The following is a 27,292-nucleotide window of genomic DNA, read 5'->3' as shown; positions in this document are numbered from 1 at the left end:
TGCCCAGCCCTTAATGTTTCCCTTTAGTCAAATGCAATTTGATGCATTTTAAGAGTAATGGAGTAGCCAGGTGTGGTGGCTCACGCCTATAATCCCAGCACTTTGGGAGGCCAAGGCAGGCGGATCACCTGAGGTCGGGAATTCGAGACCAGCCTGACCAACATGGTGAAACCCTGTCTCTCCTAAAAATACAAAATTAGCCGTGCATGGTGGCCAGCACCTGTAGTCCCAGCTACACAGGAGGCTGAGGCAGAATAATTGCTTGAACCTGGGAGGCGGAGGTTGCAATGAGCCGAGATGGTGCCACTGCACTCCAGCCTGGGTGACAGAGTGAGACTCCGTCTCAAAAAAAAAAAAAAAAAAGAAAAAAAAAAGTAAAAAAAGAGTAATGGAGTGGCCAGGCATGGTGGCTCACGCCTGTAATCCCAGCACTTTGGGAGACTGAGGTGGGAAGATCACCTGAGGCCAGGAGTTCAAGACCAGACTGGGAAACACATGGAAACCCCATCTCCACCAAAAATACAAAAATTAGCCAGGCGTGGTGGCGCACACCTGTAATGCCACTTACTCAGGTGGCTGAGGCAGGAGACTGGCTTGAATGCTGGAGGCAGAGGCTGCAGTGAGCTGAGATCGCACCACTACAGTCCAGCCTGGGCAACAGAGTGAGACCCTGTCTCAAAAAAAAAAAAAAATGAGTAATGGAGTGGCTGGGTGCGTGGTTCCCACCTGTAATCCTGTAATCCCACTACTTCGGGAGGCCAAGGAGGGAGAATAAATTGAAGTCAGGAGTTCAAGACCTGCCTGGGGGGCCGGGCACGGTGGCTTATGCCTGTAATCCCAACACTTTGGGAGGCTGAGGTGGGCAGATCACGAAGTCAGGAGATCAAGACCATCCTGGCTAACACGGTGAAACCCCATCTCTACTAAACATACAAAACATTAGTCGGGCGTAGTGGCGGGCGCCTGTAGTCCCAGCCACTCGAGAGGCTGAGGCAGGAGAATGGCATGAACCTGGGAGGCGGAGCTTGCAGTTAGCGGAGATTGTGCCACTGCACTCCAGCCTGGGCGACACAGCCAGATTCTGTCTCAAAAAAAAAAAAAAGGACCAGCCTGGGCAACATGGCAAGACGAATCTCTACCAAAAAAAAAAAAAAAAAAAAGAAAGTAAATAAAAGTAATAGAGTAATGGGGGCAGGAGTATGGAGCAGGGGTCCGAGTTTAAACTGCGCAAGAAGAAACCATTGGTTATTTTCTGAGCCATGTGCTAAGGTCAAAACTAGGTGACCTTGGGCAAGTCTCTTCCTCTCTGGGTGCTTCCACAGCTGTTAAACAGGTTTGGAAATTATTATCTACAGGTAAAGCACCCATAATGGTGCCAGACACCTTGGTATGTCCCCAATATATATTGTGTGCCAGGAATTTTACATATTTACTAATTTGAATCTTTACAACACTGAAGAGGTAGGTGACATTATTACACAGATGAGAAAACGGGCATGTTAAAGCGGTTAAGCAACATCCTCGAGGTCACTCAGCCAGTAAGATGTTAACTGAGCCTAGGTTCAATCTAGGTCTATCAGGCAGCAAAGTGTTTTATTACTTGGGAAGAAAAAGGCACAGAAAAATGAATAAGTGAGTTCAACACTATTAACTCATGAATTGAGTGCTCTGTCCATCTTAACACTGCTATGAAAGAGAAGATACTCAAATATAAAAGTTGGCAGGGCACAGTGGCTCATGCTTGTAATCCCAGTGCTTTAGGAGGCAGAGGCAAGAGGACTACTTAAAAGCCAGTAGATCGAGACAAACCTGGGCAACGTAGTGAGACGCTGTCTCTACAAATGTTTTACAAAGCAAATTAGAGCCAGGCACGGTGGCTCATGCCTGTAAATCCCAGCACTTTGGGAGGCCAAGGTGGGTGGATCTCAGTTAAAGACCATCCTGGCAACATGGTGAAACGCTGTCTCTACTAAAAATACAAAAATTAGCTGGGTGTGGTGGTGCACGTCTGTAACCCCAGTAACTCGGGCGGCAGAGGCAGGAGAATCGCTTGAACCCAGGAGGTGGAAGTTGCAGTGAGACGAGATTGCGCCACTGCACTCCAACCTGATTCTCCATCTCAAAAAAAAAAAAAAAAAAAGCAAATTAGACAAGGTACCGCCTGCCTGTAGTCCTAGCTACTCCAGAGGCTAAGGCGGGAGGATGGCATGAGCCTAGGAGGTGAAGGCTGCCGTGAGCTACCATTGTTCCACCGCAGTCCAGCCTGGGCGACAGAGCGAGACCTTGTCTCAACAACGAACCAATAAAAACATAATAAAAAGTAATGGTTAAGCGTAAGATACCTAGGTACACACCACAAGAAAATTCTATGAGGTTCTTTCAAAGTGTGCTTAATTAAGGTTTGTCAACATCGTGGCACCCACAATTACCACCACCTCAATCACAAACCTGGAAATTTACCCGTGTAATTAATTCCCACTGCATAACCATGTTTTGTTATTGCTAGATGATGGAATCCACATCAGTATCCAATTCTTTTTCAAAGGCAACGACTTCTGCAAAAAACCGAGATGTGCAGTCTCTCTTGCTAAGTCACCGACCACCTATACTCTCTCCTCTCAAAACCCCCCAGTACCCAGGCAGCGAGTAAGCCCTGGAAGGCAGGATTCGTGTCTGCATCCCACCGCCTCGCACCCCCTTCCGGGGCATCCTCATCGTGTGGCCAGCTCCTGCCTGGAGAGGGAGGTGGCCTTTACTTGGGTGTCACCCGGGGACCACTTGCGGGTCCAAGCTGGACAGGCCTCCGCGGTCCTCGCCATGTCTGGAGGCCGAAAGGCAGGGTCCCAGGCGAACCGGAGAGGGAGTTCCCCCCCAGCTCTCCAGGTCACCTCCCGCAAACGGACCGAAAGGCCGGCGCGCACGGGCGGGGTGCGGCAGGGATAGGAGGCAGCCGTGGGCGCACCCCAGGGCCAGCACATAATGGGCCGCGGCGGCCGGGCAGGCGTCCAGCTGGGACGCCGCCGCACCACGTGGGCCGCACAGCGCACGGGGTAGGCAGCCGCCAGTGGGCCCAGGGCCGGGCGCGGCGCGGCGAGCGTCCGTGCGTGCGCGCGCGCGCGCGCGTGCGTCCAAGGGATTTGCGATCAGGCGGCGCGGCGGACAGCCCCGGCGGCGGGGCGGGGGGAGTTATATTGCGGGGTCCTTCCTTGCTCACCCTGGTTCCTCTCGGAGCGGAGACGGCAAATGGCGGACTTCGATACCTACGACGATCGGGCCTACAGCAGCTTCGGCGGCGGCAGAGGGTGAGGCGGGCGTGCGCGGGCCCCGGCGGGGGCTGCGGGACCGGCGGAGTCAGGGCCGTCAGGGTGGCGACCGTCCTGCGCTCAGCTGGGGCGGCGGGAGGCGGGGGCCCGCCCGGGGGCCCGCGGAGGCCTAGGAGCGGCGCCTGGAGGGCCGGGGCCTGGAAATGGCGCGCTCGGAGACGGGGCGGTGGCGGCTGGGCTCCCGGGGTCTTGCTCGCGGGGCGGATCCCTTCCACTGCTTCCCGCCAACGACGACGTGTTGGTTTTTGGCCTGCCTCGGCCGCGGCGGCGCCGAGTGCCCGGAGACGAGCGCCCGCTTCCAGCCCCATCCCCCCTACGGTAGGACCAGCGCGGGGCTGAGCTGCGGCGCTGGGGTGCGGGCCACACGGCCTGCCCCGCTCCGGTCCCGGTCTCTTTCGCGGTCCTCTGTTGTCTGCCCGCTTTACAGGCCCCTGGCCCCTTCGCCATGAGGCCGGCCGACCGGGGAAGGTCGGAAGCCAAGAGGGGCGATTCCCTTCCCCTTACGTGTGAGGCAGGGATTTGGCGGCTCTGACCCGGGGATGGTATGACTCCTTGAGGGCGGGGGGAGACCAAGGAGACAAATCCATCGTAGCTTCTTTGTATTAATCGTTCTTGGGTCACAGTGCCTTGACAGGTGCTGCGTGCTCTTTGGCACAATTTTATTTTTCCCTGGTTTCTCGCTCTGACCTGGAGAAGGAACCGCATTTAGCGTCATCCTGATTGTTGTCAAATGCAGACAACTATGTATAATTGAAACACCTTGCTTAAAAGAAACATCTTTGAATAGAGAGCTCATGGTGTTTAATTCCAGGAATCTGCACTTTTTTTAATTTTATTTTTTAAATACAAGTTTCCTCATTAGAATATAGTCTATGAACATCTTGCTATTTGTCAAGGACACACTTGGGCTTTGTGTTTTCTTGCAGAAAGGATTACTTTCCCAGGATAACACCACAATAGTACACACTGAGGTGTTCAGTATCCTGGGTTGCAGTCCAAAAGTATCTTTGTTTGGTAAAGAATGATCACTTTTAATACCTTGGTTTGGGAACGGCTCAGACAAAAGCTTGTTTTGGTGCAGGAGTGTAGCTAATATTCATGATACTGTAACGTGGAAGTGTGTTGGGGTAGGTGGAGCTATTGTCATTCCAAAGAACATTTTATTTGCTAATAAAAAAAGAAATAAATGTTGGATGACATGAAATTATCGCCTTTGGGGTAGGTTTCTAGACATCAAATTTGTTCTCAAGTCATTTAGAAATTTAATAACTAGGGTTTTGTTTTTTTTTTTTCCCTAGTTCCAAAAAACGTTCACAGAAGTGCCCAGAAAAATTCTTCTTAAACAGCGTGGTCAATTTAAGTTTTAGTTGCATTGGGACTACAATAAGGTGGCCTTATTAAACTGAGTGTGGGGATTTTAAAAAAATTCCTTCAGACACATTTGCCAGCTCTTCTGGTGTCAAATTTTGACATTTGGGGGTGCCTGGAACAATCAAAATAAAATTCTATTAAGATGCTATTAATTTCAAATATCCGCAGCAAATGAAAATATTAGCCATTTGCCCCAGGTGTACTCCGAAAACTGATAGGAGAGTTTCCTAGGTAGCGCTGTGCATCACTTAAACTTCCTAATAGAAAGTCTCTTTAGTGTTAAGCATCTTCTATGTCTGACTTACTTGGAATTTTCTATTTGGCTTCATATTCATGTGAAAGTACATAAAGTATTGCTACTTTCAGAAGAAGTTTTAAAAACTTGTTGGTGAATTTACGTATTCATTTATACATGTGTTTTGTTTGTTTTTTTTGTTTTTGAGATGGAGTTTCGCTCTTGTTGCCCAAGCTGGAGTGCAATGGTGCGATCTCGGCTCACTGCAACCTCCACCTCCCGGGTTCAAGCGATTCTCCTGCCTCAGCCTCCCAAAGTGCTGGGATTACAGGCATTAGCCGCCGCGCCCGGCCTCAATTATTTTAATTATGTCCACATGAACAAATGTCACTGCTTTACAATGCTTAAGCATCATAGAAGATTGCCACCTATGGAAAGCAGTTTTAACACTGCATTGTTTGGTACTTGTGTAGGCACCGTCTCTCTTGTCTAAAATGCCTCAGACAGGCTAGTACATCTCACCTCTAAATTACTTGGGTCACAGGTGAAAGAAATGGTAGGCCTAAAATGAACAGTTATAATCATAAAACATAGTTTGGTAATTATACATCTTCCTAAGTTTATTTCGTAGTTGTGTTTAATAACCAGTGCAGTTGTCAGGAAACAGTATTGAACCACTGCTTTTTTCCCCCGAGCCTATAAGGGCATGTCCCCAGCAGCCAGGGAGAGAACCAGGGACTGCATTGTTCAGCAAGCAAATCAAAACAAAATTCCAAATGATCAAGAGTTGATTGTACCAGATCTTGAATGGACTTTGTTTTGCAGTTTGCTAAATTATCTTTTTGAGGTTCCAGTTTCTCATTTGCCATTGGCAATAAAGTGCAGAGTAATACTGATTTTATATTTCTGATTGCAACAAAGCTATGAGTGCTTAGCGGAAAACCACCGGTCCTGAGAATTGGGGTGGAAATTGGAGGTGGCAAGAATTGAGGTGGCTGAAATGGTGCCATCTAAAAACTGGCAAAACTCCAAATTTATTCTTTATCAGGATTCAGTTAGGGAGTTTAGAATTCTTTTTTAAATAGAGATGGGTTTCACTATGTTGCCCAGGCTGGTCTTGAACTCTTGGACTCAAGTGATCCTCCCGCCTCAGCCTCCCAAAGTGTTGGGATTACAGGCATGAGCTACCACACCCAGCCTAGGAGTTTAGAATTCTAACCTTTGAATCTTTAAACTTAGCATCTCTATCTAAATTTCTGAGCATATTTTTATCCAAATTTTTTATGGTGGTAAAATACACATAACATAAAATGTGCCACTTTACCCATTTTTCAGTATACATTTCAGGGGTATTGAGTGTATTCGTAATGTACAACCATCACCACTATCCAGCTGCTTAACTCTTCAGCTTGTAAAACTAAAACCCTGTCCCCTTTGAATAGTAATTCCCTGTTGCCCTCCTTCCCCCAGGTCCCTGGCAACCACCATTCTACTTCCTGTCTCTGAGCATATTTTAAGATTTGTATGTAATAGGAAGGAAGGCAGTGTATAAAAACTACAGCTAGTTTTCACTGATGCTAGGGCCTGTAAAGCTATTGAAAAGCTTATTTTAAAATGCTGTTTACCTGTCAAATGTCAAGTCGTTTGGGTTTGTTATCCTTCTTCACTCCAAGTGTTCCGTTGCTTAATTCCAAACCATTATCCTCTATGAAAAGTGTTACCAGAAATATTTGGATTTGCTAAGAGGTCTCTGCATGACGGTTCATGCAAAAGCCCTGGCTTTGGAATAAGGCAGACCAGAATTTCATCAGTTCAGCCATGTGTTAGTTGTGTGATCTGAAGTAAGTTCCTTCACCTCTCTGAGCCTCATTTTCCCCACATATGAGTTAGAAACATTTATTTATTTATTTATTTATTTATGAAATAGGCTCTCCTTCTGTCACCCAGGCTGGAGTGCAGTGGTAGGATCATAGCTCAATGCAGCTTCGACTTCCCAGGCTCAAGCCATCCTCCCACCTCAGCCTCCCAAGTAGCTGGGACTACAGGGTGCGCCATCACGCCCAGCTAATTTTTGTATTTTTTGTAGAGACAGAGTGTCCCTATGTTGCCCAGGCTAGTCTCAAACCCCTGGGCTCAAGGGATCCTCCTGCCTCAGCCTCCCAAGGCTCATTGTGTGAGCCACAGTACCCAGCCTTCAATTTATATTTCTATTAGAAATTAAGCTTAGTGGCTGGGTGCAGTGGTTCATGCCTGTTATCCCAGCACTTTGGAAGGCCGAAGCAGGCGGATCAGTTGTGGCCAGAAGTTTCAGACCACCCTGGCCAACGTGGCAAAACCCCATGTCTACTAAAAATACAAAAAGTAACGGGTGTGGCAGCACATACCTGTAATCCTAGCTACTTGGGAGGCTGAGGCAGGAGAATTGCTTGAACCAGGGAGGCGGAGGTTGCATTGAGCTGAGATCATGCCACTGCACTCCTCCAGCCTGGGCGACAGAGTGAGACTGTCTCCAAAAGAGAAAAAGAAATTAAGCTTAGTGTTCTGGAAAGACTTCACAATTTTAAGGAGTCTCCCTGGAAGCTTAGAACATACAAAGCAGACTCTGAATGTCTGTCCAGGATCACGCTCTGGCTTCCAGCTTCCCCTGGAAGGTTCAGGAGAGTATTTGCCGCCTGGTTGCTTTTGCATCATGTGTGCAGCTGAGTAGACCTGCACACCCCGGCATGAAATGAGTGTGATTGCATGATTTTCATAGAACCTAATGGCAGCTGTATGTACGTCTAAGACTTTTGTGTAAGTCGAATGTTCTTCGAAGTTTCCCCACGTCATGATTTATGTGATTTTCCGTCTTGATCAGGACCTTCTGAAGGTGCTCAAGTATGTGGCTGCTCCACGGTTGACGAGCCTCTGGTTAAGCATGGCCTTCCAGTTCAGGGGTAGGGGGGCCGTCACCTCCCTTTGTTGTGCACACTCTTGCCCTGTCTTTCATGTGTACTCACATTTTTGGAGCCTTCTAAATGTCTGGCTTAATAGAACACAACTGGTTTCTCATACCTGCATCTGTCTCCACTCTTGGAATGTGTTGCTTTGGTTGACTTTTATGGAGCAGCTCAATCCTTACACAGATAATAGTTGGAAATGGGAGGAGCAATCAAATAATTCTGGATATTCATATTTGATTCTATACCAAAACTCAATAAGCAGTAGTTTCTATGAAGGTTAGTTGCAATGTGAAACCTAAAACCTTATCAATAAACTCTTCATACTTTTACATTAAAATTCATCATTTGGCTGGGCGCGGTGGCTCACTCCTGTAACCCCAGGACTTTGGGAGGCCAAGGCGGGTGGATTACCTGAGGTCAGGAGTCTGAGACCAGCCTGGCTAACATGGCAAAGCCCCATCTCTACTCAAAACACAAAAACTAGCTGGGCATGGTGGTGGGCCCCTGTAGTCCCAGCTACTTGGGAGGCTGAAGCCATAGAATCGCTTGAACCTGGGAGGTGGAGTTTGCAGTGAGCCCAGATTGCTCCACTGCACTCCAGCCTGGGCGACAGGGTGAGACTGTGTATCAAAAAAAAAAAAAAAAAAAAGTCACTTTATCTTGTACTCTGACTGGATCCTTTACCAGTGCATACATTTGTAAGGTGTTGGTGATTTGGAAAAGACCTGTTCACTGAGCCAGTCAGAGCCATGCAGATCTTCCAAATGTTGGTACATTTTGTTATACAGTATCAAAGTCACATTCACCATAGATGTTAGAAAAGTCTCTTGAGTATTGAAAGGCTGTCAGGCTTATGTTGATGGATACAGGTTTTCTGAAACTCTTTTTTGCTTGAAAGCTTAAATTTACCATTGGCAACACATACTGTTATTTTGGCCAGGCGCTGTGGCTCATGTCTGTAATCCCAACACTTTGGGAGGCCATAGCAGGAGGATCACTCTAGCCCAGTCTGGACAATATGTCCAGGCCTGGTCTTTTCAAAAATAAAATTAGCTGGTATGGTGGTATATGCCTATAGTCCCACCTACTTGGGAGGCTGAGGCTAGAGGATCACTTGAGTCCTGGAGTGAGGCTGCAGTGAGCAGTGATTGCACCACAGCACTCAAGTCTGGGCAACAGAGCAAGACCCTGTCTCAAAACAAAAAACCCAAATACTGTTCTTTTACTTCAAGGAACAGACTTAACTTCATTTTTAAAAAACTAATACCCATGTCTGAATAACCATAGTTTGTTCTATAGAAAGAACAGCTAGTTCAGCTTGTAGCTCAAGTGCTTTTCCTGCAGAAGCCATCATGCTTGTGTATGCAGCAGAAGTGCTTTGCGTGTTTCATAACATAGGGTATTAAAAAGTGGGTCACGATTCATTTTTACTGCTTTACCAAGGATATTCCTAATTGAAGCTGTGATTTTTCTTCCTATTTTAAATACTTCAAGTGCATGGTGGGAAAGCATGAGTAATGCAGTTTGGTGCCCCTGCCTTCGTTTGTATTAACACAAAGACCTGTTGTGAGATCAGTATAGGTCTTTGCTTTATAAATGTGGAATATTGTGAACCATTCTGGGAACCATATTTTAAGGCATCAGCACACTGGAGCCTATGAAGAAGAAGGTGATAGTGGGGATGGCCAGGCTCTGAAACTTCATTTTAGGAGGAAGGCCTGAGCAACTTCAGTGAGGACCTTCGAAAGAAGCCTCAGCAGCAGTGATACAGCAGCTCTTAAGTCTCTGGGACTACTGAGTGGAGGAAAGGTGTGGCCCTCCAGGCCAGAATAAGACCAAAGGATTACATCTTGGCCTTCTTCAGAGACTGCACAAATGTAAAGAACTGCTGCTTGAGCTAAATAATTGTTTTTTAATAGAGACAGGGTCTCTCTTTGTTGCCTAAGCTGGTCTTGAACTAGCCTCAAGGGATACTCCCGCCTTGACCTCCTTAAGTGCTGGGATTGCAAGCATGAGCCACCACGCCCAGCCTCAACCATTTTTAAGTGTACAATTTAGTGGCATGGAGTACCTTCATAGTGTTGTGTAACCATTGCCACTATCTAGTTCCAGAACCTTTTCATAATCCAAACAGAAACTCTATACCCACTAAACAACTCCATTCCTTTCCCAGTTTTAACCTCATAAACATTTTGGCTATTTCTGTTATCTTCCCTACTTTTGGGTGGAGGTGTGGGCTAGGATAATTTAAGGCTAATTCTAGCCACCTATCGTTCTAAAATCGTTTTTATTTTTTTAAATTTTAATCCTCATCTTTGTGTTGGTAAATATATTACGTACTTTAGAGCAATTATTGTTTCAATTTTTATGGCTACCATAGTAGATGTATCTTATATATTCTTTGTTTTTTTTTTGTTTTGTTTTGTTTTGTTTTGTTTTCTGAGATGGAGTTTTGCTCTTGTTGCCCAGGCTGGAATGCAGTGGCGCATATCTCCGGCTCACCACAACCTCCGCCTCCTGGGTTCAAGCGATTCTCCTGCCTCAGCCTGTAGCTGGGCGTTACAGGCATGTGCCACCACGCCTGGCAAATTTTGTATTCTTAGCAGAGATAGAGCAGAAGGGTTTCTACATGTTGGTCAGGCTGGTCTCGAACTCTCGACCTCAGGTGATCTGCCTGCCTCGGCCTCCCAAAGTGCTGGGATTACAGGTGTGAGCCACCGAGCCCAGCCTTTTTTTTTTGAGACGGAGTCTCACTCTGCCTCCCAGGCTAGAGCACAGTGGCGCGATCTCAGCTCACTGCAGCCTCTGCCACCACCCCTCAGCCTCCCGAGTGGCTGGGATGACAGGCACCTGCCACCGTGCCCAGCTGATTTTTGTACTGTTAGTAGAGATGGTGTTTCACCATATTGGCCAGGTTGGTCTTGAACTCCTGACCTCGTGATTCACCCGCCTCAGCCTCCCAAAGTGCTGGGATTATAGGCGTGAGCCACCACACCCGGCCTCTTACATACTTTTCATACTTGAGTATGTTTCTAACAGATAAGGGCTTTTTTTTTTTTTTCTTTAACCAACAGTTTTTCCAGTACCCAGTGTTCAGTTTTTCCAAAGATGACTTTGTATAGTTGGATTGTTTGAATATGCAAAACATTACAGAAAAATGTAGAAAATTTAAAACATGAACCAAAACATAATATAGTGACCTGTCCTGTATACCCATTACCTACTGTTTAAGTGACCACTCTTCTCTATACTATTATGGTATATAATAGGTAGTATAAATGGTATTTATCAAAGGCTTGACCTTTGAAAGCTTAACCATTTTTGATGATTGTCAAAAACCCAAATGTTACCTATTTGTAGATATGGGGTTTTGCCATGTTCCCCACGCTGGTCTCAAACTCCTGAGCTGAACTGCAATCCGAAGTGCCGGAATTGCAGGTGTGAGCCATGGCGTCCGGCCAGTCATTTTCTTTGGTTTACACTACTTTACCTTTCTGAGCCTTACTTTCCCCAAATGAGAGCTAGAAACTCCTCTGTTCGGAGGATTAAATGAGATGTGTCTCATAATTTGGAGGCGTGGTCTTGCCCTGTCACCCAGGCTGGAGTGCAGTTGTGCAATCACAGCCTCCCAAAGTGCTGGGACTACAGGCCGGAGCCACATGCCCGTGCCCAGCCTTGAGCACTCAACTTTCTGTTGCATCTACTTACTGGATACATCCCTACTCTCATAACATCTACTCTTTACATTGGCTTCTTTTTATAGTTACCCTCTCTCAGTCTCCTTTGACACCTACAGATCTTTTCTGGCTCACCCTAAGGGTTCAGTATTGGCCCCATCTGCCAGCTGGAAGTGGAGTCCCACTTCCATTGCTCTCTGCTGTGCCGCAGATCCTGGCTCCCAACTGCTCCACCCTGGTGAGACTGTTCTCATTGCTATCTTCTGGATTTTCTGCAGTCCTTTGCTTGTGATGTGATTTCTCCTTTCCAAATTATCAGCTCCTTGAGGGCAGAAACCCGAGTCTTAGGTTTGTGCTGTCTCCACCCTTCATAGACATGCAGATATGTGGTTGATTTGAGTAAGGAAAAGTGATTTGCCTGTCAAGGATTTTAGTCACACTTGGAGCCGATAATCAATAGACTGTCCCTAATGGGCAGTAGAAAGGACACTGCTCAGTAGTGGCAGGGAGTTCACAGCACAGACCTTGACTTTAGGTGTCCTGAATTGGCACACTCTGCTGATCTGTTCCTGTTATACACACACTCCTGCCAGCCCGGTGTAGCCTCAAGCCTGTTGGGTCTACCCAGGAGCATGGCAGAATTATTGTTAAACTTTTATATAGCACTTGGTACTTACAAAATGTTTTTATGGTCAGTTTTAAACTTATAAAATCAAGATTGAAATATAAAATAACAGACAAGAAAACATAGGTACAGAGGTAATTTGGCAGAGGTCCTACATCAAGCTAGCTAAGGTGTCAAGTGAACCTGTTCTCCCTTATGTTGTTATTGATCTGTATAGGAATGTACTGAATTTCACGAAACACAGCTTATTTATTTAGGTAGTAGTCCCCCAAACTTGAATCTAGTGAAAGGTGGCAGACGTTTTAGCTCAGTTTTCTGACATTTGATTTTGTAAATGAATCGGTGGGTAACAGATCTGTGTCATCCTATGTGATGTGTACTCTGGAGTTTGTGTCTCAAGTGACTGTCACACAGTGGACACTTCACCAGTGCTAGCTTGAGTGAGGTCTACCTCCATGGCCCAGCCCTGCTGCCGCCTAGTGATTTCATTGAATGGGATGAAAAGGTAAAAAGTGCTTAAGACCCGTAGAAGGGACTACATCAGGTAGGGTATGGGAATATTTAGGACTACTTTGGTAATTACTGAAAAGTCTAGAGTATTAAGCCACTGGTGGTTTCGTGAGGCACGAGTGAGTTGAACAATTTGGTGGGCTTTGGTGTATCTTTGCTCCAAAATTATATCACCAGTTAGCTGTTAGGTGCTGCCATTTGGTAACGTGCCAACTTTCCAAAAATGGTTTGCCCCAAACTAGATTTTTCTATCTTCTCCAAAGCCAGAGCCACCTTCCTATGCTAGTGCATTTTTAGCAGTGCCCCGTCATCTTACTGGCATTCACCTGGGCTTCCTGTGCTCAATCAGGGGTCAAGTCTGGCCTGATCTCAGTTCCACAGTTCCTCTACTCTGTAAGTTCGAGCACAATTAGCAAGCCTTCGCACCTCCATTTTCCTTACTTAGCAACTACATCAAACACCCGAGAGTTTATCTGAGAGTTTATCATCTCTCTTCATCCTCACCCTCCTTTTTAGTTTTTATGTATATGTTACACATTCATACACACAAACATACCTGCATATATACCACGTGTTTTATACGCCCCACACAACTGCGAGCTGCTTACATACAAGACAGTCTTTTAACATCATTACGCATCACTAGATGTTTAATGTTGAGTAATGAATTTAAAGTGTGTTTAACATTCACCCTCCATTTTTATGGTTTTCCGCATGTTTATACTGTATCTTGTTTTTTGTTTGTTTGGTTTTTTTGTTGTTTTTTGTTTATTTTGTTTGTTTTTTGTGTTGTTTTTTGTTTGTTTGTTTTTTTGAGATGGAGTCTCGCTCTGTAGCCCAGGCTGGAGCGCAGTGACACAGTCTCAGCTCACTGCAAGCTCCACCTCAGCCTCTGAAGTAGCTGGGATTACAAGTGTGTGCTACCACACCTGGCTAGTTTTTGTATTTTAGTAGAGACGGAGTTTTACCATGTTGGCCAGGCTGGTCTTGAACTTCTGGCCTCAAGTGATCCGCCCACCTTGACCTCCCAAAGTGCTGGGATTACAGGTATGAGCCTCCGCGCCCAGCCTTTTTTTTTTTTTTTTTTTTCCTTCAGTTGGAGACAGTCTCCTTCTGTCACCCAGGCTGGAGTGCAGTGGTGCCATCACAGTTCACTGCAGCAACAACCTCCTGGGCTCAGGTGATCCTCCCACCTCAGCCTCCCAGGTAGCTTGGGACTACAAGTGTGGACCATCACTCCCGGCTAATTTTTTGTATTTTTTATAGAGATGGGGTCTTACTGTGTTGCCCAGGCTGGTCTTGAACTCCTGGCTTTAAGTGATCCTCCCGCCTCAGCCTCCCAAACTGTTGGGATTATAGGCATGAGCCACTGGGCCCGGCATTATACTGTAACTCATATATTTATTATCCAGTCCTAAATAGTATCTTATTGAAAATATTTCAGGATTTCTGGTTTTGTCGATACCAGCGATAGAGTACTATTGGCAAAGGTTATTGAAATGCAAAATAAGTCACATTTACTAGGCCCGGAAAGATGGGAGAAGTGGGCAGGTAGGATGCAATTCGCTTGTAAACCTATTTTTTGGTGGTCTTAGAACAGAACGTGGAACTTCCTATTGGAAAGTACCAGAATGCTGAATTACGAAACTTAAAGTTTTTTTTTTTTTTAACCATCAAAGAATCATCACGGCTTGGTTGACCCTTCTACTTTAGAAAAATGCTTTAATGAATAATATTTGTCTGAGAGACACCTGGAATTTATCTTCAGGAAGAAGTGGAATTTCCGTTGTGTTTCTAGCAGTATGTAGATGAAAGACCAGGTTGCTTTCTAAGATGGATATTAATATTTCCCCTGCAAAGAGGGTGACTTTGAGCAGGTCTTTGGTTGTTGTGAAGGATCTCATTTATTTGAACGCATTTCCCATTTAGAAAAAAAAACTGCAGCTGGCTGCCAGCACGGTATTCTTGGAGCAAACAGGAAATGGGTTAAATGTCTGTTTCAAAAAAAAATCACCCCTTTAATTTTTTTTCCTCCTGAGTTTTCCAAACGTTTTATTTTGAAAATTTTCAAATCTACAATAAGGTTGAAATAATGGCACAGTTGGATGACACTAGTGGATGCAGAAGTGACTATTCTGCCTTGTTTGCTGAATCCTTGCTGTATACCTGCACACATACCCTTTATGCTGACCTGCTTGAAAACAAATGTTGGCCGTCTTGGCACTTCACTTCTAACGACTTCAAGTCTCTCCTGGGGCATTCTTATGGCAATATCGTTTTAATATCATAATCTATTTATACTATATTCTGATTTCTTTTTTTTTTTTTTTTTTTTTGAGATGGACTCTCGCTCTGTCGCCCAGGCTGGAGTGCAATGGCATGATCTCGGCTCACTACAACCTCCACCTCCCAGGTTCAAGCGATTCTCCCGCCTCAGCCTGCCAAGTAGCTGGGATTACAGGCATGCGCCACCACTCCCAGCTAATTTTGTATTTTTAGTAGAGACGGGGTTTTACCATGTTGGTCAGGCTGATCTTGAACTCCTGACCTCAAGTGATCCACCCACCTCGGCCTCCCAAAGTGCTGTATTAGGATTAACTCAATTTTACAAATAAAATAAAGCTTAGAGAAGTTGAATAACTTCTCAAGGTCATATGCTAGTAAGTGACAGGCTAGATTTAAACCAATGCCTATGCAGAGTAAACAACGCTTGATACAGCTGAGGAGATGACATCGAGGTTGAAATGGATTGGTAATGCACGCCATGTATTTGAGGACCCTGTGAAGTATTGCATGAGAGTGTTAGGTACGTCAGTACTTGCTGTGTGACATCTAAAATTTTTATTAGGACATTCTTAGGCCCGTAATCAGGCAATAAGGAGAAATTATTTATTTATTTATTTATTTTGAGACGGAGTCTCAGTCTGTCGTGTGAGCTGAAGTGCAGTGGCGCAATCTTGGCTCACGCAGCCTCCGCTTCCCAGGTTCAAGCGATAGGAGAAATAATTCTATTATGTATGAATGTGTTAAATGTAAGCAACTTCAGTAATCCTTCCTCTGAATACAACATTACTTCTAGACCGCCCATTTCTGTATTTCTTAGCACGACGGTGTGTGAAGGAGGAGGGTACTTGCTTAGGTTTTAGGATGTAAATACTGCAGATACAGATTCTGAGTGAATAGGAGAGAAGCAGTTGTCTTAGGAAGGTATGTTATGTTTGGGCTGGGCATGGTGGCTCACACCCGTAATCCCAGCACTTTGAGAGGCTGAGGCAGGCAGATCACCTGAGGTCAGGAGTTGGAGACCAGCCTGGCCAACATGGTGAAACCCTGTTTCTACTAAAAATACACAAATTAGCCAGGTGTGGTGGCACATGCCTGTAATCTCAGCATCCTTAGGAGGCTGAGACAGGAGAATCTCTTGAACCCGGGAAGCAGAGGTTCCAGTGAGCCGAGATTGTGCCACTGCACTCCAGCCTGGGCGACAGAGTGACAGTCTGTCTCAAAAAAATTTTCTTTTCCTTTTTTTTTCTTTCTCCAGCCATTCTCTGTAACAGTCTTGTGGTACATTCGAGCAGAGTGCCTCACCCTGGGGCGCTGGCGGCGTAGCTCAGCGGAAGACCGCTTTACTTGTTTTGCTTATTCCACTCTGGGCACACTTGAATCCTGTTTGTCTCCCCTCCTAGGTCCCGCGGCAGTGCTGGTGGCCATGGTTCCCGTAGCCAGAAGGAGTTGCCCACAGAGCCCCCCTACACAGCATATGTAGGAAATCTACCTTTTAATACGGTTCAGGGCGACATAGATGCTATCTTTAAGGATCTCAGCATAAGGAGTGTACGGCTAGTCAGAGACAAAGACACAGATAAATTTAAAGGTGAGTTTGGGGGATTCTTATTGTATATTACTGTAAAGGGTTGTGGAGGATGGGAAGGAGTTCTAAATAAAAATAGATTTGTGAACCAGAGGCTCTAATCAGGAAAGTGTTTTAAACATTTGCCTGGTCTAAGTGGCTGAAAGAAGCATAACTCTTCAACTCATAGGTCTTCAGTTCACTTAGGGGAAAATATTTAGTACACAGTGTAGTTCATAGAAATACATGGCATATGCCCAGGTTTGTGAGCCTGACCTCTACAGCAGTCCTGTCTGCCAGTAAAGGAGTTCCCCAGGAGAGAGAGGAATAGAGCCGAGGACTCTTAGGCACATTCCTCCTGGAATGACTCGTAGATTTTCCTTGGTAGTTATCCTGTCATCCAGTTATCATAAAACCCAGAAGAGAAGCAGCCAGTGCTTGTCAGTGTGCATTTGTAAATTTGGAGAGAGTGCTTGGGAGGGCTGGCTGAGATTTCACATGTGGTGTCTATAGGTCGTGTGTCTGTAGGGTGCGGGAGCAAAGAGCAGGAAGAAGAAGGGATCCGAGCAGCATTCTCCTGCCCTGCAGGGCTTCCTGAAGGAAGTGTGCCTGCTGCGTAAGTGCACAATGCTAGGTCCCAGGATGTTTGGCCCGCATAAGCCACCCAAAAGCACATCTGTGACAAGTATGGGATAAGTTGTGGCGGGGAGCTGTGCCAGCAGTCGAGAAGGCCTTGCTGACCTGGGTGGTTTTGTGTGTCGGTGGCATTCTTACTCTTTTTGACTTCAGAATCTGAAGCCACATGTAGTGTGTAATCAAACAGTGAAAACAAATGTATCAGTTACACTTGTGAGAAAGTAAGCTCCAGGAAGCATTAGGAATTAAACTTTGGGTTGGAGTGTGTGGGTGAGCCTAGCCTTTGGGCTGGGTCAGTCGCCGCAGGCTTTGGAGTTTGGCTCATAGAGGACCATCTTCACTTGAGCAGCTCTAGAAGATGAGATTGGGCATCTGTTGCCTCTGTGAAGTTGGGGGTAGTTTTCTCCATTATTCTGAACATTGAATCCACTTAGGGAGGAAAGCTGGGGGGACATCCCTCCAGCCAAAGCAGTATGTTCTTAACACACAGTTGGTAAACAGGGAAAGTTTGGACTCAGGCCTTTAGAGCACTTGCGGTCTAATGGGCTTCAAAGATGAAGTGTGATTATTAAGTTATTACACAGGGTAAGGATGCTGGGGGAGAGGGGATGCAGGGTGCAGTGCAAGCATCTGGGGAGTAATGAACTAGATTTAGACTCCAGACAGCAAGGAAGGGGCAATGTCAGACCCCTGGCATCAGGGACACAGGTTGTCAGTAACACGTAGTTGGACCCAGGCCACCTGTCTTTTAATTAACATTCAGAGAAGAATGCCCTGATTGCCGAGGATATATTTTCAGCTTTGTGAAGCAAATTTTATATCAGTTACCTGAGTAGTAAGTTAAATTGGCACTTTAAGCCTCTTTCTTCAGAGCTTTTTAGGTACCAAGTTTGAAATCTATGAAATCTAATCCTCACTTAGATTAAATAGTCATTCAGAAGTCAGAAGAGCTCTGCAGATGGCCTGAGAAAGGTTTGAATATTATGGTTAAAACATGCGAGAAGAAAGCTTTCTAGAAACGCAGCTGCTATTTCAGTGCATGTTCAGTTAGCATTTTCTGACTGATAAGATAGAATTGAGAGGGAGGAATGCCAGTCAGGGTTCTATCTACTGAAAGGCTCTCCTAGTCTGCCATCATCTAGACAACAGAATGGTAGTTGTGACTTGGAGAAATAGTATGAATAGGATCTTCCCACATCTTTAACCCAGAATTACTTGAGGAAATCGGGGTCTTCTTTTCTTTTCCAGGATTCTGCTATGTAGAATTCGATGAAGTGGATTCCCTTAAGGAAGCCTTGACATACGATGGTGCAGTAAGTATCCTCAGGTTTTCTCTGTCATAGCAGTTGAGATTGTTTTCTTTGCCAATACTTACACTATTTTCCCTTTATCATTAGCTGTTGGGCGATCGGTCACTTCGTGTGGACATTGCAGAAGGCAGAAAACAAGATAAAGGTGGCTTTGGATTCAGAAAAGGTGGACCAGATGACAGAGGTGATTGGTTCTTCTAAAGCTGAACATCATAAAGATTTGCAGTATGCCTACCAATTCCAACTCGTGAATGTTCCTGGTAGAATTCGATTATCTCATAGGTGTGATAGGTTCTCATGAGCTCTTAAAAGTTTGCATAAAATCCTAGAAAGAATGGCTGATGCTTCTGCAAGCCTGGTGTTTTTTGTTTTTTGTTTTTTTTTTCTGTTGGAATCAAAAACTCTTAAAATGATTTCATTGAACCTTCCATCACATGAGTTGTATGTCTTCCAAATGAATTTTTCCATGTTTGCGCAGCAAGGTAATGACACGACCTCAACTTTATCTTTTTTGTGTATCCTCAGGAATGGGTAGCTCTTGAGAATCTAGAGGTGGATGGGATTCCCGGGATGACTTCAATTCTGGTATCAGTATTTAAAGTATCACCACTTAATTTTTCCTAGGGGCCTTGCTGCTGTTGTCTGTTTCTTATGAGTAGCCCGCCTGGCCGGACTACTTATTTAGTTCCTTTAACAAGTATAACTCTCCTGCAAGGTGCCCAGGCATGCAAGTAAGCCTCTGTTAGAGCCTGTGGGGGCAGGACTTGAAGGTTCCACACTGTGGGCGGGTGAGCCCCACGCACCTTGTGTGGTCACCTTTGTTAGCCTGCAGTTCCTTGGATGTGCACAGGCCTGGGTCCTTGAGCTCACTCAGCAGTCTTTCTCAGACTCTAGCCCAGGGAATCTCCTCTGTGGTTTTGTGTATGGCACCAAGAGAAGTACTGTTCCTTCTGGAAAACATAGGATAGAGGTTTGGCCTCTTACATGGTGAAAGGTAGTCCTGATGGCCCTTTTTTTTCTTGGAGGATTGTGGGGAGGTCCAGTCCCTTGATGGTGGACATGGTCCACTTCGCTGTTCTCTTTCTTAGCCAACCCAGGCAGACCAGCTGGTGGTATAGCACAAAGCATCAGTCCACACGCCAGCCCTCTGCTCTGCAGGGTGATTTTCAGCATTTTTTTCATCTTTACTTTCTGTTTTTAAATTACAAAAGTATAATTTTTTTGTATATGCACATGATAAAAACTTCAGTTGTAACACAGAAAGGTAGGAAAAGAAAAACAAATTTGTTTTCTTTCCCACAAACTTGGGATGTGCTGTCATGCTGTTCTGTATAGAACGTCAGCACCCTCCCCCATCAAAACAAAACTGGTGTAAAGTAGTGGGTAAGTATGGGAGGGACTGGTGCACGCTATCTTGTGAGTCTGAGATTTTTAAAAACTCAGCTTTGGCTGAACAAGTGACGACTATCTGTTGAATGATATAGTTCTTAAAAGTCCTGTAGCCAGTCAGAAATGAGCTTATTCATAAAAGTGCAGTATGGTGGAGTCAATCTGTAATTTTATGTATAAGCTAGTCTCTGATTGAAACGTGCAGCAGCTGTCTTCTCAGAGCCAACCAGCAGCTCAGGGAACGGCCTTTCCCCTGCCAGTTTGGTATTCGCAGGTGTTATAGAAGTTGCCCACATACTAACGTCTTTCTACCCTTGGCTTAGCTTGGCCACTGGTGCTCAAGCAGAGACACAGTGAACACGGCCATGGCCTGGCCGCCACCAGTTCCGGTGGGAACTGCAGTGTTTTGGTGACATCTCAAACCCGATGTGGGCTCACTCGATGGAGTAATGGCTCATTTGATACTTTATACGTTATTTGCGAGAGTAGATCTTTTTTACTTTTTAATAGGATGGTGCTATTTTTTTTAATCATACCTGCTCATGTAAAAAACAAAATAGAGCAACAGAAAAGTACCAAGAAAGCAAAAACATTTCATCATCAGAAATAGCCAGTGTTAAACTAAGCTTTGTAAAGAAAACTCTGAAGATTCTCATGAATAGTTTGCTTCCTAGAAACCCAGCAACAGATTTTTTTGTTTTGTTTTGTTCTGTTTTGTTTTGAGACGGAGTCTCGCTCTGTTGCCCAGGCTGGAGTGCAGTGGCCTGATCTCGGCTCACTGCAAGCTCTGCCTCCCGGGTTCATGCCATTCTCCTGCCTCAGCCTCCCAAGTAGCTGGGACTACAGGCGCCCACCACCACGCCTGGCTAATTTTTTGTATTTTTAGCAGAGATGGGGTTTCATCATGTTAGCCAGGATGGTCTCGATCTCCTGACCTCGTGATCCACCCGCCTTGGCCTCCCAAAGTGCTGGGATTACAGGCGTGAGCCACCGCGCCTGGCCCCCACCAACACATTTGATGAGAGATCGTTGTTCATCTGCTTCACCAGCGTGGTGTGAGCTATTTGTTTCATGCTAGACATTGGTGGTCGAAATCATTTAATCTCATAGTAAAAGGTGTAAATTTACTTTGTACTCAAGTGGAAAGAAAGGTACACTTCACAGTTTAGTTTGGGGGAAACGTGAAGTTAAATGTTTGAATACTAACTAGGCTTGTTCACTGAACTGTGTAATGTGGTGGGTAAGAGACTTTGTAAAGGACCTTATACTCGACTATATGCCTCCCAGTGTATTTCCCCCAAAGCAATGCTCCTATTGGTCTAAATCTGTTTAGACTTGTTTTCATTACTTGGTTTGTTAAAATTGATTATTTAACTCAGTCTCTTAACTGGGTGTGAGATCCCTTGATTGGTTTCCAAAACCCTTGCCCCCTTTAAAGAGGAGGAATTGGCCCCCACCATGGGTGATGCACTCGTCATTGGAGGTGGTTCTGTGGAGTTGCTAGAACACTGAATGAGCCCGTGCGGTGCTGCTCCTGTGCGCCTCGGATCACAACATTTTCGTCAGCTGATCATAGCTAACATTGCTTTATATGACTTTTTTTTTTTTGAGACGGAGGCTCACTCTGTTGCCCAGGCTGGAGTGCAGTGGCGTGATTTCGGTTCAGTGCAACCTCCGCCTCCTGGGTTCAAGCGATTCTCCTGCGTCAGCCTCCCAAGTAGCTGAGATTACAGGCGCACACCACCATACCCGACTAATTTTTCTATTTTTGGTAGAGACGTCTCTCCACGTTGGTCAGGCTGGTCTCAAACTCCCAACCTCAGGTGATCTGCCCACCTCTGCCTCCCAGAGTGCTGGGATTACAGGTGTGAGCCACCACACCCGGCCTATGTGACCTTGATTGTAAAGACGCCTCATTTAATGTTAGTGTTGATTCATTTAATAGTGTTAACATTGAGCTCAGGGCCAGCTGTAGTAAGTAGTCTGTGGTGCCATCATTTCAGCCCGTTAGAAAGCTCATCCCACACCGGTTTTGTCTGTAAGACACCTGACAGCCAGCCTGTACTTAAGAACAGCAGACAGCACTTCACACTGCACCTGGGGCCACTTTAGACAGCGATGTTACCAGAAAAAGCCCAAAGGGCAAAACACCCGACACTCATCGTGAAAAGACTTGACAGTTAAGAACTGAAACAGGCAGAGCATTGTCTTTTTCTGCCTCAGCTGGGATTGTCGCATCTGTGCAGGTCCAGGACTGACTGACTGCAGAAGTGCTGCTGGTATCCAGCTTGGGATTACACATGAATTTTAGCGACTGGGTGGAGTTGCAAATATGGGATCTGTGGATACTGAGGGTGACTGTATAGTGCATACCGCAGGCTCTGAGGGTTCTTCTCAAAGACGAGCTCCTTGAAAGCCTGGAGCCTTGGCGCCACTCTCACAGAGAGTAGCAGCGGCAACCCCTGAGTGCGCAACCAACAGCAGCAAGCTCATTTGTTTAATTATGGTTTATCTTCTTTTTGCCAGTTTTTTTTTTTTTTTTTCCTTGAGACAGAGTCTCAGTTTATCACTCAGGCTGGAGTTTAATGGCATGATCACGGCTCACTGCACCCTCCACCTTCCGGGTTCGAGCAGTTATCCTGCCTCAGCCTCATGAGTAGCTGGAACCCCAGGTGTGCACCACCATGCCCAGCTAATTTTTGTGTTTTTTGTAGAGACTGAGTCTCACTGTGTTGCCTAGTCTGGTCCTCAACTCCTATACTCAAGTGATCCTCCCACCTCGGCCTCCCAAAGTGCTGGGATTACAGGCGCGAACCACTCTTTTTACCAAATTTTAACATCAGTAGGTTATACAGTTAAAGTTTAGCTTTCACTTAAGTACAAGCCTGAAGGCCCCTTAAGACCATTGAGAAAATACTCTTTCCTCCTGCACACCAGTGGGAATTCAGCATTTCTAAATGAGATGCAATTTACTTCTGCCAAGAGCCCACTTAGGCACACAAATGAACGGGGAAAGAATGCTTTGCCCCCATAGGAGGCGCCGGTGGGGGTGAGGCGCTGTGCTCTCTGCTCATGCCCCTCTGTAGGGCATGGCCAGTTTCGGATAAGTGCTTTGTTTACCACACAGGTGCTTTGCTTGTAGAATGGCCCACACCTAAAACGCAGCCAAAACAGGAAAATTGGGACTTAGTATTTTTATTTTGTCTTCATATAGTTTTTTCTTGTGATTTTTGTATTCTGAGTTGTATTGTAAATACTTCTAAATTTCAGGTTTATCTTTTAAAATAGCTGTATAGATTTCTATTAGGAAATAGAGTTCAACCTGCTTTGAGGCTTTCTTATTTTGCTTAAGCTGTATTAAAATACAGTTTCATGGTATTAATATTTTTCTACTTTTCATGCAAGCTGAGCATGTAAACAGCTTGTTTGTTTGCTCTCCTAAGATCTTGATTCCTTTTTCTTTGGGAAGTCTGTTAGCGCTGTCATTACTCCACACATTGGCATTTGGACCCACTTTTAACACACTTTATTTTGGAGAGACTTCAGATACTGGACAAACTAAAGAATTTAAAATTAAATTCAAACAATTCCCAGAACATTGTTCTATAAGCAGCTTGGAGACGATAGTTTGAAAAGTAATTCAGTGTCCTGTTTCTTTCTCAGGCTTCAGGGATGATTTCTTGGGGGGCAGGGGAGGTAGTCGCCCAGGTGACCGGCGAACAGGCCCCGCCATGGGCAGCCGCTTCAGAGATGGCCCTCCCCTCCGCGGATCCAACATGGATTTCAGAGAACCCACAGAAGGTACGGGCTCATGTGTCAGTGGAGGGCATCTTGTCCTGATGGGATGATCATGGCCGGTTCACACCCCATGGGGACTTGGCGTTCCTACGGCACACAAAGTTGTCGGCATAGATCCCCACGTTCTCCAGAATAGCAAGTTCACCTTGGTCATTAGAGCATCTGCTGATGGGGTAGCAGGCCAGGTGAATTTTAGAAAGTGGGCTGGTTTGCTGACAGCAACATCAGCATGGTCGTTTTGCTGGATGTGGAATGGGATCCACACTCTGACAAACTCTGCTTTTTCTCCCCCAGAGGAAAGAGCACAGAGACCACGACTCCAGCTTAAACCTCGAACAGTCGCGACGCCCCTCAATCAAGTAGCCAATCCCAACTCTGCTATCTTCGGGGGTGCCAGGCCTAGAGAGGAAGTCGTTCAAAAGGAGCAAGAATGAGCCTGCGGTTGGGAGGGAATGGGGCGTGGGGAGTTAGAGCAGGACCACAGCCTGGTGAGTCCCCGGGCAGCCGTCCTGTAGCCGCCACTCCCGCGCCTGCCATTGGCCTCCTCACAGCGGAAACACAGCTTGTGAGTGCATGTCAGCTGTTAACAAGTGGTTTTTAGTACATTCTGGGCTTTGCTGTATCTATCTAGTGCCTGTTTGTGCGTTTTTTTCTTTCTTCCGCTGCTTCCCCATTTTCCTTCTGTCCTTTTCCTCCTGCTCCTTGTTTTCCCAGCAGCACATGGGGTTCCTCGGAGGAGCGGAGGTGGCCGCCGTGGGGGGGCATTTGGGCTGCGGTGCTGCGTCATTTTTCCTTTGCTTTCTCTTTTTACTTTAGACATTGGCCCAACTCCAGGCGTTTCCTTTCATTTCCTCAGTGCTTCTCTTCTGACCTGCATGTTGAGTTCTGTATTGCTGGGGCTTCCAACAAAAACCAGAGTCACTGACAGAGGGAACGGCAGGGACCTTGTTGGTATTCAGCTGTGATGGATATAGAGAATCGGAGGCACCTTGTTTTCACAACTAGGATAAAAATATCTGCAGGGTCCTTTCCATTCCTATTTAGAGGGAGTCCTGGCTCCGTGACCCCCTCCCCAGTGGACTGTCCAAGCAGATAGGCTCATATGAGAAACAGTGAGGCTGAAAGTGGGGGCTGTGGAAGAGCGGTAGGGAGTCCACGGAGAAGATGCAGTGAATGCTCGCATGCCTTCACATGTGTGTGTTACCGCTTTTTCGAGGCGGTGTCCCAGCTAGTTCACTCCTCTCACCGTGCGTGGTGGAGGCTCCCCTCTCTGGCCAGGTACAGTGAACGGCCAGCTGGTTTCTTTTCTGCTGGGCCAAGGCGCTTTGGGGGTGGAGGGGGTGGTGCTGGCGCTGCGCTGGGCTGATTGCGGCGCTGATGCGGCGTTTCCCCCCATCCCTGTTGCCTGTGTGTTGTGTGGATCTGTTCCTAGTATAGGCAACATAATGAGATACTGTGCTTCCCACCTCCCCTTCATTTCAGAGCCAAAATGGGTCTAGAATCTGGCACTTTACTCATTTCCTTTGATAAATTAAATTGTACTATGCAGAGCTGTCAGGAACCTTCAGATAGCGGTACAGGACTGCAGCTGTCTAGGTCTGCGGCCACATCTTGGGGACACACTGGATTGTTCCCATGTGCAGGGTTCAGCACTTACGTGGGAGTGCTAGGGGTTAGGCTTTTGAGCTTGAACGCCTGCGTGGGAACAGATGAAAAATCCTTCAGTACCCAAGTCCCAGTCTGTCCTGTGGGGAGCAGTTTGGGGGCGGCCGGCAGCAGGAGCCTGGGAAAGAGGCCCTCGCCAGGTGATGGCAGGGCCAGGGTGGCCTGGGGCGCCCAGCGGAATGTGCTTAGTATTTGGTCACCAGCCGTCATCCTGGGCTTTTCCTACTGTGTCTTGTTACAAGGCCTCAGCAATCCACAGAACTCTCTCTCCTTCCTTCCACCTGTCAGCTTCTCTGCTTCTGAGATAAGAACCATTTGTGTAACACCAATACTTAACTTCAGAAAGACATGCATTATGTGGTTGTAATGAAACCCGATGCTTCAGATGACCTACTTACATCTTCAATGTGGATAAGATAAAGAACAAAACAAATGCATCTAAACTTCTGGGCAATCCAGTTGACTTTTAAATGTAAGAATGGAATTCCAAACACTTAACACATTCAGCTATATGACAGAAAGTAAATCTATGGATATGGTATTTTGTGAATGATCTTTTAAATAAAAGAAAAGCTTACGTAATATTTAATGCTTGCCTTTATTTTTGAGTTCTCTTTAGCTGCTCATGGAATGTAACAATTTTAAATTTGGGAAGCACCATTGAAATGGAAGAGTCTTCCTGTCATTTTAATTCTGGGATGAGTGAAGTTATTTTAAAAGCTGGTGATGATTAGAAATAGGATGCCAATTTTTTCCCCTCACTTGCTAAAAATGTCCTTTTCCCAACCAGGCAGAAACCTTGAAAGTCTGGCTGTTTTTGGTTAGGTAAAGGAACATAATTTTTTTCCCAAGATGGAAGAAATCAAGCATTTACACAACATGTGGCTGCTTTTAACAACTGCTTGTAAACGAAATTCTAGGTGCCCCTCATGGCTGGGAGGGCTGCTGCTTCCTGACGAGCAGATCCTGACTCTGGGGAGGTGCTACTGTAGGTTGCTGTTGGGTAGTGTTAAAATTGACTTAGGCAGACAAAGAGCTGAGTGGGCAAGGTGCGGGGCATGAATGTGTGTTTGGCAAAATCCTGGCTGGCTTTGGAAGGGCCTGGCCAAGGCAGACCTCGCCTACCTTGAGGTAGGAGCATTGTCTGGTGATGGAGGACCCCGAATCACGACTAAATTTTAGTAAGGTGGGCAGGGGCTGTTCAGGTGGGTGCCCAGAGTAACTCTTCTGCTTCAACTACTCCTACCCAAGAGTAGGTGGTAGAGAGGACTGGTGTTTCAGAGACAGGGTCTCCCTCTGTCACCCAGACAGGAGTGCAGTGGCGCGATCTCGGCTCACCGCAGCCTCCGCCTCATGTATTCAAATGATCCTCCTGTCAGCCTCCCAAGTATCAGGGACTACAGGTACCCACCACCATGCCCAGCTAATTTTTGTATAGTAGAGATGGGGTTTCACCATGTTGACGAGGCTGGTCTCAAACTCCTGACCTTAAGCGATCCACCCACCTCAGTCTCCCAAATTGCTGGGATTATAGGCACAAGTCACCATGCCTGGCTTGGTGACATCTATTTTCAGTTGGTGATTTCTAGGGAATAGCCTGGTTTTCTCAGTGAAGGACATTACTTAATAGAGATTTAAGTCTAGAACAAGAAGAGCTGATTAACCTAGAACATGGGTTGACCTCGCCTGTAGGGTGGTGAAACGGCCTAAAACCTGAAGGAAGACTTCCTAGGGAGCAGGTCACTGGAGCCAGGCTCACTGGGCTTCTCTGAAGTCAGACCCTGGCCACATGTGGATGTTTTTTTGTTTTGGTGAGATGGAGATTTACTCTGGTTGTCCAGGCTGGAATGCAATGGCACGATCTCGGCTTACCGCATCCTCCACCTCCCAGGTTCAAGCGATTCTCCTGCCTCAGCCTCCTGAGTAGCTGTGATTATAGGCATGGGCCACCACGCCTGGCT

The 27,292-nt window shown here is 46.1% G+C and overlaps 1 protein-coding gene across 1 annotated transcript; it reads left to right on the top strand.

Annotated features, from left to right (window-relative positions):
* The first annotated feature begins 3,011 nt into the window (after positions 1-3,011).
* Positions 3,012-25,915, top strand: EIF4H (eukaryotic translation initiation factor 4H). The gene is made up of 6 exons (XM_054494432.2): positions 3,012-3,302; positions 16,370-16,557; positions 18,418-18,482; positions 18,567-18,663; positions 23,532-23,669; positions 23,961-25,915. Exons 1-6 carry the CDS (start codon positions 3,244-3,246, stop codon positions 24,098-24,100), a joined length of 687 nt encoding a protein of 228 aa, XP_054350407.1. The 5' UTR covers positions 3,012-3,243; the 3' UTR covers positions 24,101-25,915.
* Positions 25,916-27,292: the final 1,377 nt, after the last annotated feature.

This window comes from Pongo pygmaeus, chromosome 6 (genome assembly GCF_028885625.2).
Source record: "Pongo pygmaeus isolate AG05252 chromosome 6, NHGRI_mPonPyg2-v2.0_pri, whole genome shotgun sequence".
NCBI classification, from domain to species: Eukaryota; Metazoa; Chordata; class Mammalia; order Primates; family Hominidae; genus Pongo; species Pongo pygmaeus.
The sequence above is the reverse complement of the archived record's forward strand: the minus strand, read 5'-3'. Positions and strand labels throughout refer to the sequence as shown.